The sequence below is a fragment of the Cimex lectularius genome, unplaced genomic scaffold (assembly GCF_000648675.2).
Source record: "Cimex lectularius strain Harlan isolate CLEC.00 unplaced genomic scaffold, Clec_2.1 scaffold248, whole genome shotgun sequence".
In the NCBI taxonomy this organism is placed as follows: Eukaryota; Metazoa; Arthropoda; class Insecta; order Hemiptera; family Cimicidae; genus Cimex; species Cimex lectularius.
The window spans coordinates 355,803-372,864 of NW_019392778.1; the positions used below are offsets into that span (position 1 = coordinate 355,803).

At 33.7% G+C, this 17,062-nt stretch overlaps 1 protein-coding gene across 1 annotated transcript; it reads right to left on the minus strand.

Moving 5' to 3' along the window:
* Positions 1–2,703: 2,703 nt before the first annotated feature.
* LOC106670888 (actin-binding Rho-activating protein-like) lies at positions 2,704–13,561 on the minus strand. The gene is made up of 4 exons (XM_014401554.2): positions 13,378–13,561; positions 8,469–8,658; positions 2,952–3,044; positions 2,704–2,861 (listed from the first exon to the last, which is right to left on the minus strand). The coding sequence occupies exons 1-4, from the start codon at positions 13,509–13,511 to the stop codon at positions 2,724–2,726; spliced, it is 555 nt and encodes a 184-aa protein (XP_014257040.1). The 5' UTR covers positions 13,512–13,561; the 3' UTR covers positions 2,704–2,723.
* Positions 13,562–17,062: the final 3,501 nt, after the last annotated feature.

The following is a 17,062-nucleotide window of genomic DNA, read 5'->3' on the forward strand; positions in this document are numbered from 1 at the left end:
TAAATATATGCTTTACACGGCTCAGATCCCACGGTATGTAGTATACAAGGGTTGGGCGTGTCATGGGACTATCTTAGGTGAATACAACTACCGGCTGTTTTATCGCCACATTAGTACTGATCGATCGAGCAGTTTGGAGTGTATTTATTAGCGTGTAAATGTTTGTGTTATACGTCTAAGATGAAATAATACCAGGGCTGAAGTTTGGTGATTTGACTAATGTACTTATTTAGATGAGTAAAATTGGTCTGGAAGTTTTCTCCGTCCATTATTTCTCATGACCTATAAAAAAGTAGGGGAGTTAGATTAAAAATTCGTTTACTTTTTCTTGTTTGAACTAATTAGGCTTAATTGCGCTTCGGAGGTTGGCAATCGATGAGGATGTTTTATGGTTGGTTTTACCAGTTATTATAGTAGAGGAATGATGAATGACTATTTTAAAAACGTGGTGGTCATCATGATTCAAAATGAAACTGAGCGGCCATTGGAAGGAGTTCGACTCTTTCTTACGTCCTGCAGAGGTTCATTGATCCTCCTGTTCAATTACTAAATCCGGATGCATAGCGATAAAGCATAAGCCATAAACCAATAGTCTCTTTCCTAAAGTGTGATGAATCATTAATGATTGCAAATCCTAAAATTTGAATATCAAGGGTCAAGAGTGGGGAGAACTCGGAAAAGGGAGCGTCATCGTGCTGAAGACATCACCGAATAACTCGGTCAGATTTTAAGGTAAGAAAAAACAAACGAAACCAAGCTTTTACAGTTGGCTCATGAACTGAAGAAATCGCAGGATGTCGTGGAAGCTTTGTTCCTCACCGTGTAGGCGTATACAGTTATGGTGTAAGTACATAAAAACAAAACCTCCGCAAAAACCTTAATTATTTTCAAAAGGAAACTGAAAGATGTCGTGCTGGTCCTGTTGAATCATTGCTAACTTCCAGGACCTCCAGGACAAGGTAGGTTGACGGAACCGATCGCAAAACATTTATTTACCAGAACATGGAGCTTTTTAAAAGATTGTGTGACGTGACTTGGGACGAGGATCTCAACATGATGGTCAGGCGATGGTTGTCGACTACATGGGTCCGCTCAACCTCGTCATTCTTCTGGGGGTGAAGAGCAACGATACATCCATATTCACGAAACCCTATTCTTCTTCTTCCCACACAAACGCTTCCTTCTTCACGATCAAGACATCTCTTACTACGTGCAACAAATGTAAGTTGTTCTACTTAAACCTGTAAACCTCTCTTTCTCCATGAAGAAACCTTCTGTATAGCTGATCATTACATTTCCTTCTGCCCAACTACATAACGAATATACCTTGTTCTACAAAACTTCTTTAATAATCGAGCATCCCATTCTTCCTGAAAAATGCAGCTTCTTTTCCTAATTGCAACACCATACAAAACCTTTTTTTGAAAATATAACTTTTTACTTCTCTATAACCAACGCATCTTCCATTCCATGAACCTACGAACATCAACTTCTCCTTATTCAATGTAACCACTCATACTATGAACTTACGAACAACACTGTCTCGATAATGTAACCTCTCTTTCTCCATTACCTACGAACATCACCTTCTTCACTTCCAATGTAATCTCTTTTTCTATGAACGTACGAATATCACCTTCTCCCTATCCAATGTAACCTCCCTTTTTTCATTAACCTACGAACATCACCTTCTCCTAATCCAATGTAACCTCCCTTTTTTCATTAACCTACGAACATCACCTTCTCCTAATCCAATGTAACCTCCCTTTTTTCATTAACCTACGAACATCACCTTCTCCTAATCCAATGTAACCTCTCTTTCTCCATTAACCTACGAATATCACCTTCTCTACTTCCAATGTAACCTCTCTTTCTCCATTAACCTACGAATATCACCTTCTCCATATCCAATGAACCTCTCTTTCCATGAACTTACAAATATCACCTCCTCCATATTCAAGGTAACCTCTCTTTCTCCATTAACCTACGAATATCACCTACTCCATACTCAACCAAACTTTTCCTTTCCAATGAACAACGCATCTTAATCTCCTCCATAAACAGTGAAATAGCCTTTTTTCATGAACTGAGCAATAGATTTTCTTCTTCTTTATGACCAACGGACCTTGTTCTCCTATTCCGTCTATGAAAAAGTATCTATCTCTCTATCTTTATGAACAGCCGAAAATCACCTCGTTCATCCAATCAACCATTTACTTCTCCATGTCAAACGGACCTTGTTCACCTAATCCATCAAAAATTCGGCTTCCCCTTCTCCACGAACGACCCGACCCATCTTCCTCTGCATACTTCATGATCAGCCTAACATCACTTTCATCATATTCAATTAAATTTCTTCTTCATGACCGACGTATTGAAAAGAACAGGAAAAGTAAGAAAAAAATAAAAGAAGTATTTTAAAAGCATTTTATTAACAAAACAATTTTTCAAAAAATTTGTTATTAATTTCAAAATTAGCACAGTCGAATCATTTGAAAGATTATTACTTTTTGTTAATTTTTTAATAATTAGAAAATAAACTTTTTTAAAAATCTATCCATAAACAATTAAATAATGAATAAATAAATTTTTTTTACAAGCTAATCATAATAATACTGATACAGTATAACGGTCTTTTTCTTTACAATTTTAATTTTGTGTGCTTTTTATTCGGTTTTATTTTACATATTTTCTTCTTCTGTCAAAAATAGACGATTGATCTGCTAACTCAGCGTCTGTTCCTTGGTGTCTTCGTCGTGCTGAGGGACCGGGGACGGTGACGGGTTCATCGCCTCTTTCAGGATGGCCCTGATCTCTTCGATCGGCTTGATGAGGGCTATGAGGACGTCGTCGTCTCTCCTCTGCACCGAGGGGAAAAAGGAAATAAAGAAAAAGAATATAAAACTGATAGAAAATTGCCTCCCGGGCCGAGAAGGGGCTCGGACACCCACCTGGAAGAGGATCTCCTTCTCGAAATAGACGAAACCCTTCTTTTTTGCCGCAATGAGGAGGCCGACCACTTTGTCATTGATCCTGGTGTAAATCTGACAAAGAAAACAACGAATTAGAAAACAACAACAACAATCAACAGCCGCAACCGTACGAAAATGTATGTAACGTTTCATATTTTAACATGATCGAACACCGGGCAAACAGAGAAAGTTCTTTTTCAATAAACTTGGAAAATTTCAGCTTATCTCATCTAAAAAAAATCTTGAAATTTGAAGATTAACTTTGGGCGAAGAGAGAAAGTTTTTTAAAAATAAACTTGGAAAACTTGAAGATTAACTTGTTACTAACTTTGGGCGAAGAGGGAAAGTTTTTTAGTAAACGGGAAATTTGAAGATTAACTTGTTACTAACTTTAGGCAAAGAGAGAGTTTTTTTTAGTAAGCTTGGAAAATTTGAAGATTAACTTTGGGCGAAGAGAGAAAGTTTTTTTTAGTAAACTTGGAAAACTTGAAGATTAACTTGTTACTAGCTTTGGGCAAAGAGAGTTTTTTTTAGTAAGCTTGGCAAATTTGAAGATTAACTTTGGGCGAAGAGAGAAAGTTTTTTTAGTAAACTTGGGAAATTTGAAGATTAACTTGTTTCTAACTTTTGGCAGAGAGTGAAAGTTTTTTTAATACTTTTTAAAAGGATAGTTCCTACTCGCAGTAAGTTGTTTTGCAACGATCCGGATTTCGAGCCTTTTAGCTCATCATCAGGTTGAAGGACTTCCACAACCACGTCTCTCGACATGAATTGCCAAAGTGGTCAAAAAGTATTGAACACCACACTCACTCCATCATTTATCATTTCTATTAGTTTTTTTTAGTAAGCTTAGAAAATTTGAAGATTAACTTTGGGCGAAGAGAGAAAGTTTTTTTAAGTAAACTTGGAAAACTTAAAGATTAACTTGTTACTAACTTTGGGCGAAGAGAGAAAGTTTTCTTTAGTAAACTTGGCAAATTTGAAGATTAACTTGTTAATAACTTTGGGCAGAGAGTGAAAGTTTTTTTAATAGTAAACTTGGAAATTTGAAGATTAACTTGTTACTAACTTTGGGCGAAGAGAGAGTTTTTTTTAGTAAGCTTGGAAAATTTGAAGATTAACTTGTTACTAACCTTGGGCGAGAGAAAAAAGTTTTTTTAGTAGGCTTGGGAAATTTGCAGATTAACTTGTTACCAACTTTGGACAGAGTGTTAGTAACTTGGGCAATTAGAGGATATTTTTAGAAAACTTTGCAAAACTTTTACTTAACTTGTTAGTACTTTTTTTGGAAGTGAACGTGGAAAGTTAGTACCATTAAAAATATTTGTTTAAAGTTTTTAGTAAACTTGTAAGATCAGAGCTTAACTTGTTAGTAAAGGTGGGTAAATAGAGAATTCGTTTAGTAAACTTGGGGCACTTGAAAGCCTAACTTTGGGGAATCTTCTTAGTACGCTTGGAAAAATACTAGATTTAACTTGTTAGTAACATTGAGAAATTTTAGCTTTGTAAACGTTGAAACCCCCACCTTAATTTTTTATTACTTGGAAAATTTTAGTTCATCCTAAAAGAACTATTAAAAAACAAACTTCGCTTAAAGTTTTTAGTAAAATTAGAAATTCGGAGCTTAACTTGTTAGTAAACTTGGGCAAATAGAGAAGTCGTTTAGCAAACTTGGGGCATTGTAAGCTTAACATGTTAGTAACTTGGGAGAATCTTAGTTTAACTCTTAGTAAGGTTGGAAAAACACTAGGTTTAACTTGTTAGTATCATAGAGAAATTTTAGCTTACACTCTTTGTAAACGTGGAAAACCCCAGCTTAATTTGTTATTAAATTTGGAAAATTTTAATACATCCTATTAGTACTATTAAAAAAACTGCTTACAGTTTTAGTAAAGCTTAGCATGTTAGTGTTATGGGGAATTTTAGTTTAACTGTTAGTACTCTTGGAAAATACGAGGTTTAACTTGTTAGTATCAATGAAAATTTTTAGCTTACCTAGCTAACCTCTTAGTAAACGTTAGAAATCCAAAGCTTAGCTTGTTGGTAGCCTTAAGCAAATAGGGAAAGTTTTTTGTAAACTTGAGAAATTTGAAGTTTTTGTTGTTAGTAACCTAGAGGAGTTGTCAGATAACACTCTTAGTATTGTTGGGAAAAGTAAAGTTTAACTTTTTAGGGTGAACCCTGCCACACTGCTTAATTTGTACTCATCCTATTCCAAGCAGAAAAAAGGCCAAAATTTTGAAAGGTTAAAAATTCATGTTTTTTCTGACAAAATGTTGAAATTGAAGGGGGTTTTTAGACCCAATTAATAGCGAGTTGGCAGCGGGATAGATGACGAGAGCCGACCAATTTCCTGGTACCAAATAAAAAAAAAAAATAAAATAAAATAAAGAAATGCGGCGATCAATTTGGTGGACGAACGGCGAGAAAAGCCATGGTGTAATTTTAGCCTTTTTGGCCCCGAACCCACTTCGGATATTATTCTGAAACCGAAGGTCGCTCCGGGTCAGGAATGCACGGACGAATCCAAGGCTTGGGGGTTCTAATTCCGACCCGAGGAAACGGCCTTCCGCATCTTCGACATTTTTCTCATGTCAACAGGCTGACTAATCTGGACATAGCAAGAGACTGCCATGGAATTACTTTTGACTGGTCAAATCACCTAGACTAGGCAACCTTTCCAAAATGTTACAACATGGAGTATATGACCTCATCTAACCATCCCTAACCATATCCTTACCTGTACGCCGTGGTTACACTTGTATTCTATTTATCAAGGGGATGAACATAAATCACAAGATTTATTTCGTCTTTGGCTTGTCATTTGGAAAACTTGGAACACCTCATTGGGTCTGGTCTCTTTATATATGTTTATTAAGAAAAAAGGACTCTAAATCCGGAGGAATGCCATCTCCCGGTTGATGCGTCTGGTCCCCTGTTTCCTCTCTCACTCTCGTCCTTTTTCTCACTCTTAATCCGTCTAATTCTCGCCCTATTTAATCCGTTTTGACTGAATTCTTGGCACCCGTTTTCGGATTATTTCACAGCCCGGCTGTGAGGAACGCCTTAAAGACCGGACGATCCTCGAGGGAGGCCGATCGAAACACGCCAAACCCAACGGTTCCAAATTTTCTAAATTCGTTTTTTATTTTTAATTTCTCCACTTCTTCGAACACATTACGCGAATTCCCTGCCTACGCTCGGGGTTTTTTTCTCCTCCTGTTTTAACCGTTTTGCCCGATGTCTTCTTGGCCGAGGCTGCCGGTGACCGGCTCATTAATGCAATTATAACGCGGAGAACAAAGAGCGCCTGGCGGTGGGCCACGTTCGCTCGTCGCGGGACGAGTCATTCACTGTCTAACCGTTTCGTCACGCCGAGGTCAATTGATCAAACGGTATAAACCAAAAGATAAAAAGGACCAAAATGTAAAACGATGGAATTAGGGCGGAAACGATACAGTTACGCAACACCCCTAAGCCAATCTGTACCAATTTAACCTCCATGTGTATGTAAATATAGCGTTTGTAACGGACGTAACATCTTGATCATCATAACCTGTTACGTTAGTTTGAGCATGTGACTTGGGCTGCTTTGGTACACAAAATATGACGAAATAAAATAAGGCTAAGTCTTGACGATTACACATGTAACGCAGATTTTCTTTGTTTTGTATGTGATGAAATTGATGAATGGCTATATCGTAAGAGGTTAGATTGAGCATGAGTCTTGGACTGCTTTGGTACACATAATTTGACGAAATAAAATAAGGTTAAGTCTTGACTATTACACGTGTGACGTAGGTTGCTTTGCTTCGTACATGATGAAATAGATAAAGTATGTTTTACATATGATGATATAAAAAAAGGTTAATTCGCGACAGGTTATATTACACGTGTGACGTTGGTTGCTTTGTNCAATATATAACTTAATTAAACTTCTATTAACTCGTCATATGTTCAACAAAGGAACTATCACATCAACTATATATATGTATATAAAACAAAGCAACCAACGTTATATGTGTAATATAACCTGCCACGACTTAACCTTCTTGCATTTCAAGCCTGATATTTGCGGTTTTTATTTTGGACTTTTGGAAGATCATATAGAAATATCACATTTGATTTTCTCTTGATTAGGGTCGTATTTTTTCCAAGTTGTTATGCTTTATTCTTGTTGTTTTAACTTTGCATATATTCATTAAGACAAATTTAACATGAAAACCCCTGATATTTGTCCTTTTATTGAGTACCTTTCGAAAATCATGTGGAAAAATTATATTTGATTTCATTTTTATGTTTCTCTTTTGTTTTGGTTATATTTTTGACTAGTTATGAAGCTTTATTCTTCTTGTTTCGGCTGCGTATATGTTTTATGTATACATTTAACCAGAAAAAGCTTGATTTTTGCGGTTTTATAAGACTTTTTTGATGATCATAGAGAGAGAGATCAGAATTGATGCCATTTTTAGGTTTTCCTTGACTTTGGTTGTACTTTTTCCTACTTGTGATGCCTTATTCTTCTTGTTTTGACTGTGTATATGGTTTTTGTATATAATTGTATCCAAAAAAGCCTGTTATTTCCGGAATTATATCAAATTTTTTGATAAATGTTTTTCCCAAAGTAGCGTACATCACACGAGTAACATAACCTATCAAGACTTAACCTTCTTGTATTTCATCATATGTTTAACAAAGCAGCGTATATCACACAAGTAACATAACCTGTCACGACTTAACCTTGTTGTATTTCTTCGTATGTTTAACAAAGCAGTGTATATCACACTTGTTATATAACCTGTCACGACTTAACCTTCTTGTAATTCATGGTATGTTTAACAAAACAACCTAAATCACATATTGAATATAACATATTCTGAGAAAGCCAGAAAGTTTTCCAAGTTGATTATTTTTGATATGGATGTATGAAACAAAGCGACATGTGTTTTATGTTGACTATTTCGGCCAATGTACCTCTTTGGTGCGATGTCGAATGCAACCCATTTTGTTTAGTGGTCTATTGACCAAATAATTACTTGTTTCAATTAATTATTCTTTTTATGCAAGGTCTTGGTTGAAATGAAAAAGTTGTGTCACGCGCGAGATTCGAACCCACGACCATTCAGTACGCTGCTGCTCTAACCTCTTGAGCTATCGTGACTTCGATCCACTCGGACACCAACTTCTCAACCTACAACCTTTTGAATTTTCCCTCTTTTTGCCATTTTTCAAATGTCATGTAATCAGGATTCGATTCTCAGCGACTTATGAAGTGGCCAAGGGAAGCTGTTATTGAAGTGATACTTATTTTACCGTCGTGGGTTCCAATCCCGCTCGTAACACTAACTTTTTCATTTCAATCAAGATCTTACATAAAAAGAATAATTGATTGAAAGTTGAATATAACTTTTGGTGTCATACTTTTAAGCTATATCTAAATAAAGTAAACATATGAACCATTGCCAATTCTCGTCACTATTGTACTGACTCACTCACCTCAAACAGTTCGCCGAAGGAGACGATGATTGTCCCGTCGTCGACGTAGTCCTCGCCCTCATCCTTCTTCCGCACCTGGTTGTTGTAAGTGCCGACGTCGTAAATGCACTCGCAAAGTTCCAGTATCTCTCGGCAGACGTGGCTCTTCGCCCTGATGCCCCTTTCTTCGGTCTTCGAGCCGGCGACGGGCCTGAAACCGGTGGAAAGAGTCTCGAATGAGTCAGACGAGAATATTTTTAGTTTTCGGTTTTAGATGCAAGGTCGAGGGTTCCGTTCAGGGTGAAATATTGGTATCTCGGCCCGCTATGTCTCGCTTGTCAACAGTCCCTGGACACAAGGAGAACGTGGCCGAGTGTCGCCCTAAAGATTGGATTTGAAATTAAAGTTTTAAATTTTGCCTTCTTTCGCCATTTCTGATGCATTTCTTTGGCCTATTTTTAAAACTTCTTTCCCACTTGAATAAAAACAGGAAACCAATTTACGTCATTGCGCTTATTTACTTGAATAGATAAACATAGACTGTTCTATTGATATTACAATTTTTCTACAAAAAACCTGGGAAAAAACAGGATGAATGATAAGATTAGGTTCGAGTTTTGAGTTGGATTTTTTCATAGTTGGCATTTGTCATTCTGCTTGTTTTAAGTGTGATTTCTAATATAATTTAACAAGAAAAAGCCTGATATTTGCCCATTTATTGGGTATTTTTTGAAAATCATCTGGAAAGATCATATTTTACGAGATTTTTAGATTATTTTTGTGTTTGGCCGGTTTTTTGCTCACTTGTGAAGCTTTATTCTCCTTGTTTTGTTTGTGAATATATTTGTTAAGCCGAATTTAACAAGAAAAAGCCTGATATTTGTCCATTTATTGGGTATTTTTTGAAAATCATCTGGAAAGATCATATTTTACGAGATTTTTATATTATTTTTGTGTTTGGCCGGTTTTTTTTCTCACTTGTGAAGCTTTATTCTCCTTGTTTTGATTGTGAATATATTTGTTAAGCAGAATTTTACAAGAAAAAGCCTGATATTTGTCCATTTATTGGGTATTTTTTGAAAATCATCTGGAAAAATCATATTTTACGAAATTTTTAGATTATTTTTGGGTTTGGCTGACTTTGGTTGTGTTTTTCTTAGCTGTGATGCTTTATTCTTCTTGTTTTGACTGTGTATAGGTTTTGAGTGTATAAACCTACCAAAAAAAGCCTGAAATTTGCGATTTTATTGGTAATTTTGAAAATCATGTAGAAAAAACAGATTTGATGGTTTTATTTAGATTTTATTTGTTTGCACTGTACTTATCTTAGGTCTAATGCTTAACTTTTCTTTTTCCATGTGTGTTTATGTTTTCTGTGATTAATTGTACCGGAAAAAGTCGATGATATTTGGGTTTTTTATTGGGGATTTTTTTGATAATCGTATAGAGAGATCAGATTTGATGGCATTTTTAGGTTTTCCTTGACTTTGTCTTAGGTGTGATGTTTTATTTATCTTGTTTTGACCATGTATATATTTTCTGTATGTAATTGTACCCAAAAAAAGCCCGATATTTGTAGTTTTTATTTGGGATTATTGAAAACTCATATGGAAAGATCAGGTTTGATGGTATTTTTAGGTTTTCCTTTATTTCGGCTTTATTTTTTCTTAGTTGTGAAGCTTTATTCTTCTTGTTTTGACTAGGTAAACATCAGTTAAGCCAAATTTAACACGAACAAGCCTGATATTTGCTCTTTTATTGAGTAGTGTTTTGAAAACCATCTGGAAAGCTCGTATTTTAAGAGATTTTTAGATTATTTTTGGGTTTGGCTGATTTTCTTCTCACTTGTGAAGCTTTATTCGCCTTGTTTTGACTGTGAATATATTTGTTAAGCCGAATTTAACACGAAAAAATCTGATATTTGCCCATTTTTTAAAAATCATCAGGAAAGATAGTATTTTATGACATTTTTAGATTATTTTTGGGTTTGGCTGATTTTCTTCTTGGTTGTGAAGCTATATTCTTCTTGTTTTGACTGGGTAAACATTAGTTAAGCCAAATTTAACACGAAAAAGCATGATATTTGCTCTTTTATTGAGTGTTTTTTGAAAATCATCTGGAAGATCATATTTTATGAGATTTTTAGATTATTTTTGGGTTTGGCCGATTTTTTTCTTAATTGTGAAGCTTTCTTCTTCTTGTTTTAACTGTGTCTATATTCGTTAAGCCTAATTTAACACGAAAAAATCTGATATTTGCCCATTTTTGAAAATCATCTGGAAAGATAGTATTTTATGACATTTTTAGATTATTTTTGGGTTTGGCTGACTTTCTTCTTGGTTGTGAAGCTTTATTCTTCTTGTTTTGACTGTCTATATTCGTTAAGCCAAATTTAACACGAAAAATCATGATATTTGCTCTTTTATTGAGTATTTTTTGAAAATCATCTGGAAGATCATATTTTATGAGATTTTTAGATTATTTTTGGGTTTGGCCGATTTTTTCTTGATTGTGAAGCTTTATTCTTCTTGTTTTAACTGTGTCTATATTCGTTAAGCCAAATTTTACACGAAAAAGCCTGATATTTGCCCCTTTATTCTACTATTATTTGAAAATCAACTTAATTGCTTTTTTTAAAAATCTTTTGGAAAGATCAGATTTGATGAAAATTTTAGACTTTCCTTTGAACGATTGTATTTCCCCCTCATTGTGATGCTTTCATTCCCTTTTATTTGTCTGTGTTTATGAGTGTGAAGTAAAAACAGAGCAATCCTACGGCTTTTATTTTAAAAAAAGTTTAAAAAAAGGGGAATGATCCTATTCGATTGTATTATCTTTTTTTTCAAGATTTTGATTGTATTGTTCTACGTTGTGATTCTTTAGTCTTTCTTGTTTTGACTGTATATGTGCTTGTTATGCATCAATTAGCCCGCAAAATGCTCATATTTGAAGTTTTATTGTATATTATTTAAAAATCATTTAGAAAGATCAGATTTGTTGGCATTTTCATGTTTTTCTAGGTTTTGGCTGTGTTTCTACTGATATACGATATATTTTTCCTTAGCTGTAATGGTCCATTCTTCTGGTCTATGTGTGGTTGTGCCTTTGAATATGCTTTAAGTTAAAAAGGCTCAGGTTTTTGACGTTATATTGTCCATTTATTGGAAAATAAATAGAATGCTCAGACATGAATGGCATTTTCTGCTATTTCTTCGTTTTGGCTGTATTTTTCCGAGCTTTGATACGCGGTGATTGTTGTTTCAACAGTGCATACGTTATCAATACATAATTTAACCAGAAAAAGCCTGATATTTGCGGTTTTTACTTTGAATTTTTGGAAAATCATGAAGATTTGATGCATTTTTAGGTTTTCCTTGACTTCGGCTGTATTTTATCTTAGGTGTGATGATTTATTCTTCTTGTTTTGACTGTGTATATGTTTTTTGTATATAATTGTATCCAAAAAAGGCTGATATTTGCGGATTCATATAACATTTTTTGGTAATCATGTAGAGAGATCAGATCTGATTGCATTTTTAGGTTTTCCTCAACATTGATTGTATTTTTTCTTAGCTGTTGTGCTATATTCTTCTGGTTTTGACTTTTTTATGTTTTTTGTATATAATTGTATCCAGAAAAGCCTGATATTTGCGGATTTATACAACATTTTTTGATAATCATATAGAGCGATCAGATTTGATGGCATTTTTAGGTTTTCCTTGACTTTGGATGTATTTTTCTTAGCCGTGATGCTTCATTCTTGTTGTTTTGACTGTGTATATGTTTTTTGTATATAATTTAACCAGAAAAAGCCTGATATTTGCGGTTTTATTGGGAATCCATTTGAAAATCTTATGGAAAAAACAGATTTGATGGCTGTTTTTAGGTTTTTTTTTACTGTATTTTTCTCAGGTCTAATGCGTCATTCTTCTTTTTCTGTGTGTGTTTATGCTTTCTGTGAATAATTATACCCGCAAAACTGTGATATTTGTGGTGCTATACGACATTTTTTCATAATCATTTAGAAAGATCATATTTGATGGCATTTTTAGGTTTTCCTTAACTTTGGTTGCATTTTTTCTTAGCTGTAATGCTTTTTATCTTCTTGTTTTGACTGTGTATATTTTTTGTGTGTATAGTTTAACCAGAAAAAGCATGATATTTGCGGTTTTTATTTTGGATTTTTGGAAGATCATATAGAAATATCACATTTGATTTTCTCTTGTTTAGGGTCGTATTTTTTCCAAGTTGTTATGCTTTATTCTTGTTGTTTTAACTTTGCATATATTCGTTAAGACAAATTTAACATTAAAACCCCTGATATTTGTCCTTTATTGAGTACCTTTCGAAAATCATGTGGAAAAATTAGATTTGATTTCATTTTTAGGTTTCTCTTTTGTTTTGGTTGCATTTTTCCTTAGCTGCGATGCTTTTTTTCTTCTAGTTTTGACTGTGTATATGTTTTTTGTGAATAATTTAATCAGAAAAAGCCTAATATTTGCGGTTTTTAAGATATTTTTTGATAATCATAGAGAGAGAGATCAGATTTGATGGCATTTTTAGGTTTTCCTTAACTTTGGTTGCATTTTTCCTTAGCTGCGATGCTTTTTTCTTCTAGTTTTGACTGTGTATATGTTTTTTGTGCATAATTTAACCAGAAAAAGCCTGATATTTGCGGTTTTTAAGATATTTTTTTAATAATCATACAGAAAGATCAGATTTGATGGCATTTTTATGTTGTCCTTGACTTTTAGGTACTTTGGTTGTACTTTTTCCTACTTGTTATGCCTTATTCTTCTTGTTTGACTGCGCATATGTTTTCCGTATATAATTTAACCAGAAAAAGCTTGATATTGAATTAAAAGTGACGTAATTTTTGTTTTAGCCTGATATCATTTTGTAGTTCTATATAATTATCCTTGTTACTCACTTTCCGTACTCCTCTTTGGATGGGCGAGGTGAGGGTGACCTGCTGAACCCGCCCGAGAAAGGGTTGAGGCTCTGGGACTGTTGGTGGGCGTTCGCCTGAGCGTTGAACTTGGATATCATGTCCCCCAAAGACATCCTGCTCGTCTCTTGTGTCCTTTGTCAGACGTTCAACTGGACGTCGCAGCGACGGGGGTCGATTTTAAATAGCCGCCCCTCTCGTCAGCCGGGGCTTGGTCAGAGTCCAAAAATACCGAATTGGACCCAAACATGGACCCATGGTCCCGACCAATTGCGACTTTTTGGACGGGACGGCCTTAAGGAAGTAAACAACTCCGGCCCTTTCAAGATACAGCCAAAATAAACAAAATTCCTACAATTTAGTCATTCCACTGCTTATTTACTTTTTTTCAAAATGTGACAAAAAATTCCTATATAAGGCGTTTTCTGGTTAAAATACATACGGAAATCACATACACAGTCATAAGTAGAAGAGACAATCATCGCAGTTTAGAAAAAATACAGCCAAAAGAAACAACAACCTGAAAATCTCATCTAATCTGACTATCCTCTTTGTTTTTCAGTAAATGGACAATAAAATCTGAAATATCCGGATTTTTTCCATTTTATACAGAAAACATAAACACACATAGAAAAAGAATAATAAAAGATGCCAGGTAAGAAAAATACAACAAAACTTAACAAAAGAAAAAGGCCATCAAATAAGTCATGCCGGATGAGTAAAAAAAAGCCTTTAAAATGTGAAATATCAGCCATTTTGTGCTTGGTTTTATACAGGAAAGATATACACAGTCAAAACAAGAAGGATGATGCATCACGCCTAAGACAAAGTCCAGCCAAAGTCAAGGAAAACCTACAAAATGCCATCAAATCTGCTCTTTCTTTAACATTATGAAAAAATATAAAAACAACATATAAAACCGCAAATATCAGGCTTTTTCTGGTTAAATTATATACGAAAAACATATACATAGCTAAACAAGAAAAATAAAGCATCAAACCTAAGACAAAATACTGCCACAATCCAGGAAAACCTACAAATTCCATCAAATATGTTCTTTCTATATGATTTTCCCAAAAGCCCAAATAAAAACCGCAACTATCGGGCTTTTTTGAGTAGAATTATATACAGAAACCGTATAGACAGTCAAAACAAGATGAATAAAGCATCACCCCTAACACAAAATACAGCCAAAGTTTAGGAAAATTAAAAATGCCATCAAATCTCATCTTTTCATATGATTTTTCAATAATCCCAAATAAAAACCGCAAATATTGGGCTTTTTTTGGGTAGAATTAAAAACAAAAAAACACACACGCAGTCAAAACAAAAAGAATAACTTATCCCAGCTAAGAAAAAATACAGCCAAAGTCAAGGAAAACCTAAAAATGCCATCAAATCTGATCTTTCTATATGATTTTCCAAAAACCCAAATAAAAACCTCAAATATCGGGCTTTTTTGGGTAGAATTATATACAAAAAAACATACACACAGTCAAAACAAGATGAATAAAGCATCACAGCAAAGACAAAATACAGCCAAAATTAAGGAAAACCTAAAAATTCCATCAAATCGAATCTTTCTTTATCATTAAGAAAAATTGTCATATGAAACTGCAAATATAAGGCTTTTTTGGTTGCAATTATATACAGAAACCGTATAGAAAGTTAAAAGAAGAAGAGTAAAGCATCACACGTAAGAAAAAATACAGCCAAAATAAAGGAAAACTTAAAAAATCCATCAAATCGTGTCTTTCTTTAACATCATGAAAAATTGTCATATAAAACCGCAAATGTAAGGCTTTTTCGGTTACAATTGTATACAGAAAACATACAAATAGTCAAAACAAGAAGAATAAAGCAACACAGCTAAGAAAAAATACAGCCAAAATCACGGAAAACTTAAAAATGCCATCAAATATGATCTTTCAATACGATTTCCCAAAAATTCCAAATAAAAACCGCAAATATCGGGCTTATTTGGGTAGAATTGTATACAGAAAACATACACACAGTTAAAACAAGAAGAATAATGCGTCACACCTAAGAAAAAATACAGCCAAAATAAAGGAAAACCTAAAAATTTCATCAAATCTGTTCTTTCTATATGATTATAAAAAATATCATATAAAGCCGCAAATATAAAGATTTTTCTGGTAAAAATTATATACAAAAAAGACACACACTGTCCAAACAAGAAGAATAAGGAATCCCTGGGAAGAGAAAATACCTCCAAAACCTAGACAAACTAGAGAATAGCATCATGATCTTTTCAAATGATTTTCATAAAGCATCCAACAAAAAGCCAAATATCAGCCTGTTTTAGGGTCAAATTGAATAAACACTAAATATACAATAAGTATGTACATAGCCAAAATAAAAATAATAAGAAATCTTTGGATAAAAAAAGTACAACCAAAATCTATAAACATAAGAGAACGGCATCCAATCTAATTATCCTCCTTGTTTTTCAAAAAGAGACCAATATAATGCCATTATACTTCTGCGGTATATGTTTTCTATTTATAATTTATCCAAAAAAGTTATATATTTGTGGTTTATTTGCAGTTTTATATTACATTTTTTTTAATCATATAGAAAGATCAGATGGATGGCATTTTTTTGCAAACGTGCTTTTTTTAGATTTTATTTGTTTGGACTGTACTTTTTCGTAGGTCTAATACTTCATTTTTCTTTTTCCATGTGTGTTCATGTTTTCTGTGATTAATTGTAACGGAAAACGCCTGACATTTAGGCTTTTTATTTGGAATTTTTTTCATAGATCAGATTTGAAGGCAATTTTAGTTTTTCTTGACTTTGGTTGTACTTTTTCTTAGCTGTGCTGTTTTATTCTTCTTATTTTGACTGTGTCTAAGTTTCGAGTGTATAACCCTACTAAAAAAGTTTAAAATTTGCGGTTTTATTGGTAATTTTGAAAATTATGAGGAAAAAACAGATTTGATGGTTTTTTTTAGATTTTATTTGTTTGGACTGTACTTTCTCTTAGGTCTAATACTTCATTTTTCTTTTTCCATGTGTGTACATGTTTTCTGTGATTAATTGTAACGGAAAAAGCCTGACATTTGGGCTTTTTATTTGGGATTTTTTTGATAATCGTATAGAGAGATAAGATTTGATGGCTTTTTTAGGTTTTCCTTGACTTTGACGGTATTTTGTCTTAGCTGAGATGCTTTTTTTCTTCTTATATTGACTGTGTCTAAGTTTTGAGTATATAACCCTACCAAAAAAGTTTAAAATTTGCGATTTTATTGGTAATATTGAAAATCATGTTGAAAAAAACAAATTTGATGGTTTTTTTAAGATTTTATTTGTTTGGACTGTACTTTTTCTTAGGCCAAATACTTTTTTCTTTTTCCATGAGTATTTATGTGTTTTTTATATAATTCTACCCAAAAAGTCCGATATTTGCGGTTTTTATTTGGAATTTTTGGAAAATCATATAGAAAGAACATATTTGATGGCATTTTTATTTCTTCCTTGACTTTGGCTGTATTTTTTCTTAGCTGTGATGCTTAATTCTTCTTGCTTTGACTGTGTGTATGTTTTTTGTATATAATTCTACCCAAAAAAGCCCCATATTTGCGGTTTTTATTTGCGTTTTTTGGAAAATCATATAGAAATATGAGATTTGATGGCATTTTTAGGT

Bases quoted from the DNA above. Each gene is read 5' to 3' on its own strand.
- LOC106670888 (XM_014401554.2), bottom strand. From the start codon at position 13,511: ATGTCTTTGGGGGACATGATATCCAAGTTCAACGCTCAGGCGAACGCC. The intron at 8,659-13,377 runs GTGAGTAACAAG...CACCGGTTTCAG, and splicing joins TCCAAAGAGGAGTACGGAAA to GCCCGTCGCCGGCTCGAAGA. The intron at 3,045-8,468 runs GTGAGTGAGTCA...TTTCTTTGTCAG, and splicing joins CCTTCGGCGAACTGTTTGAG to ATTTACACCAGGATCAATGA.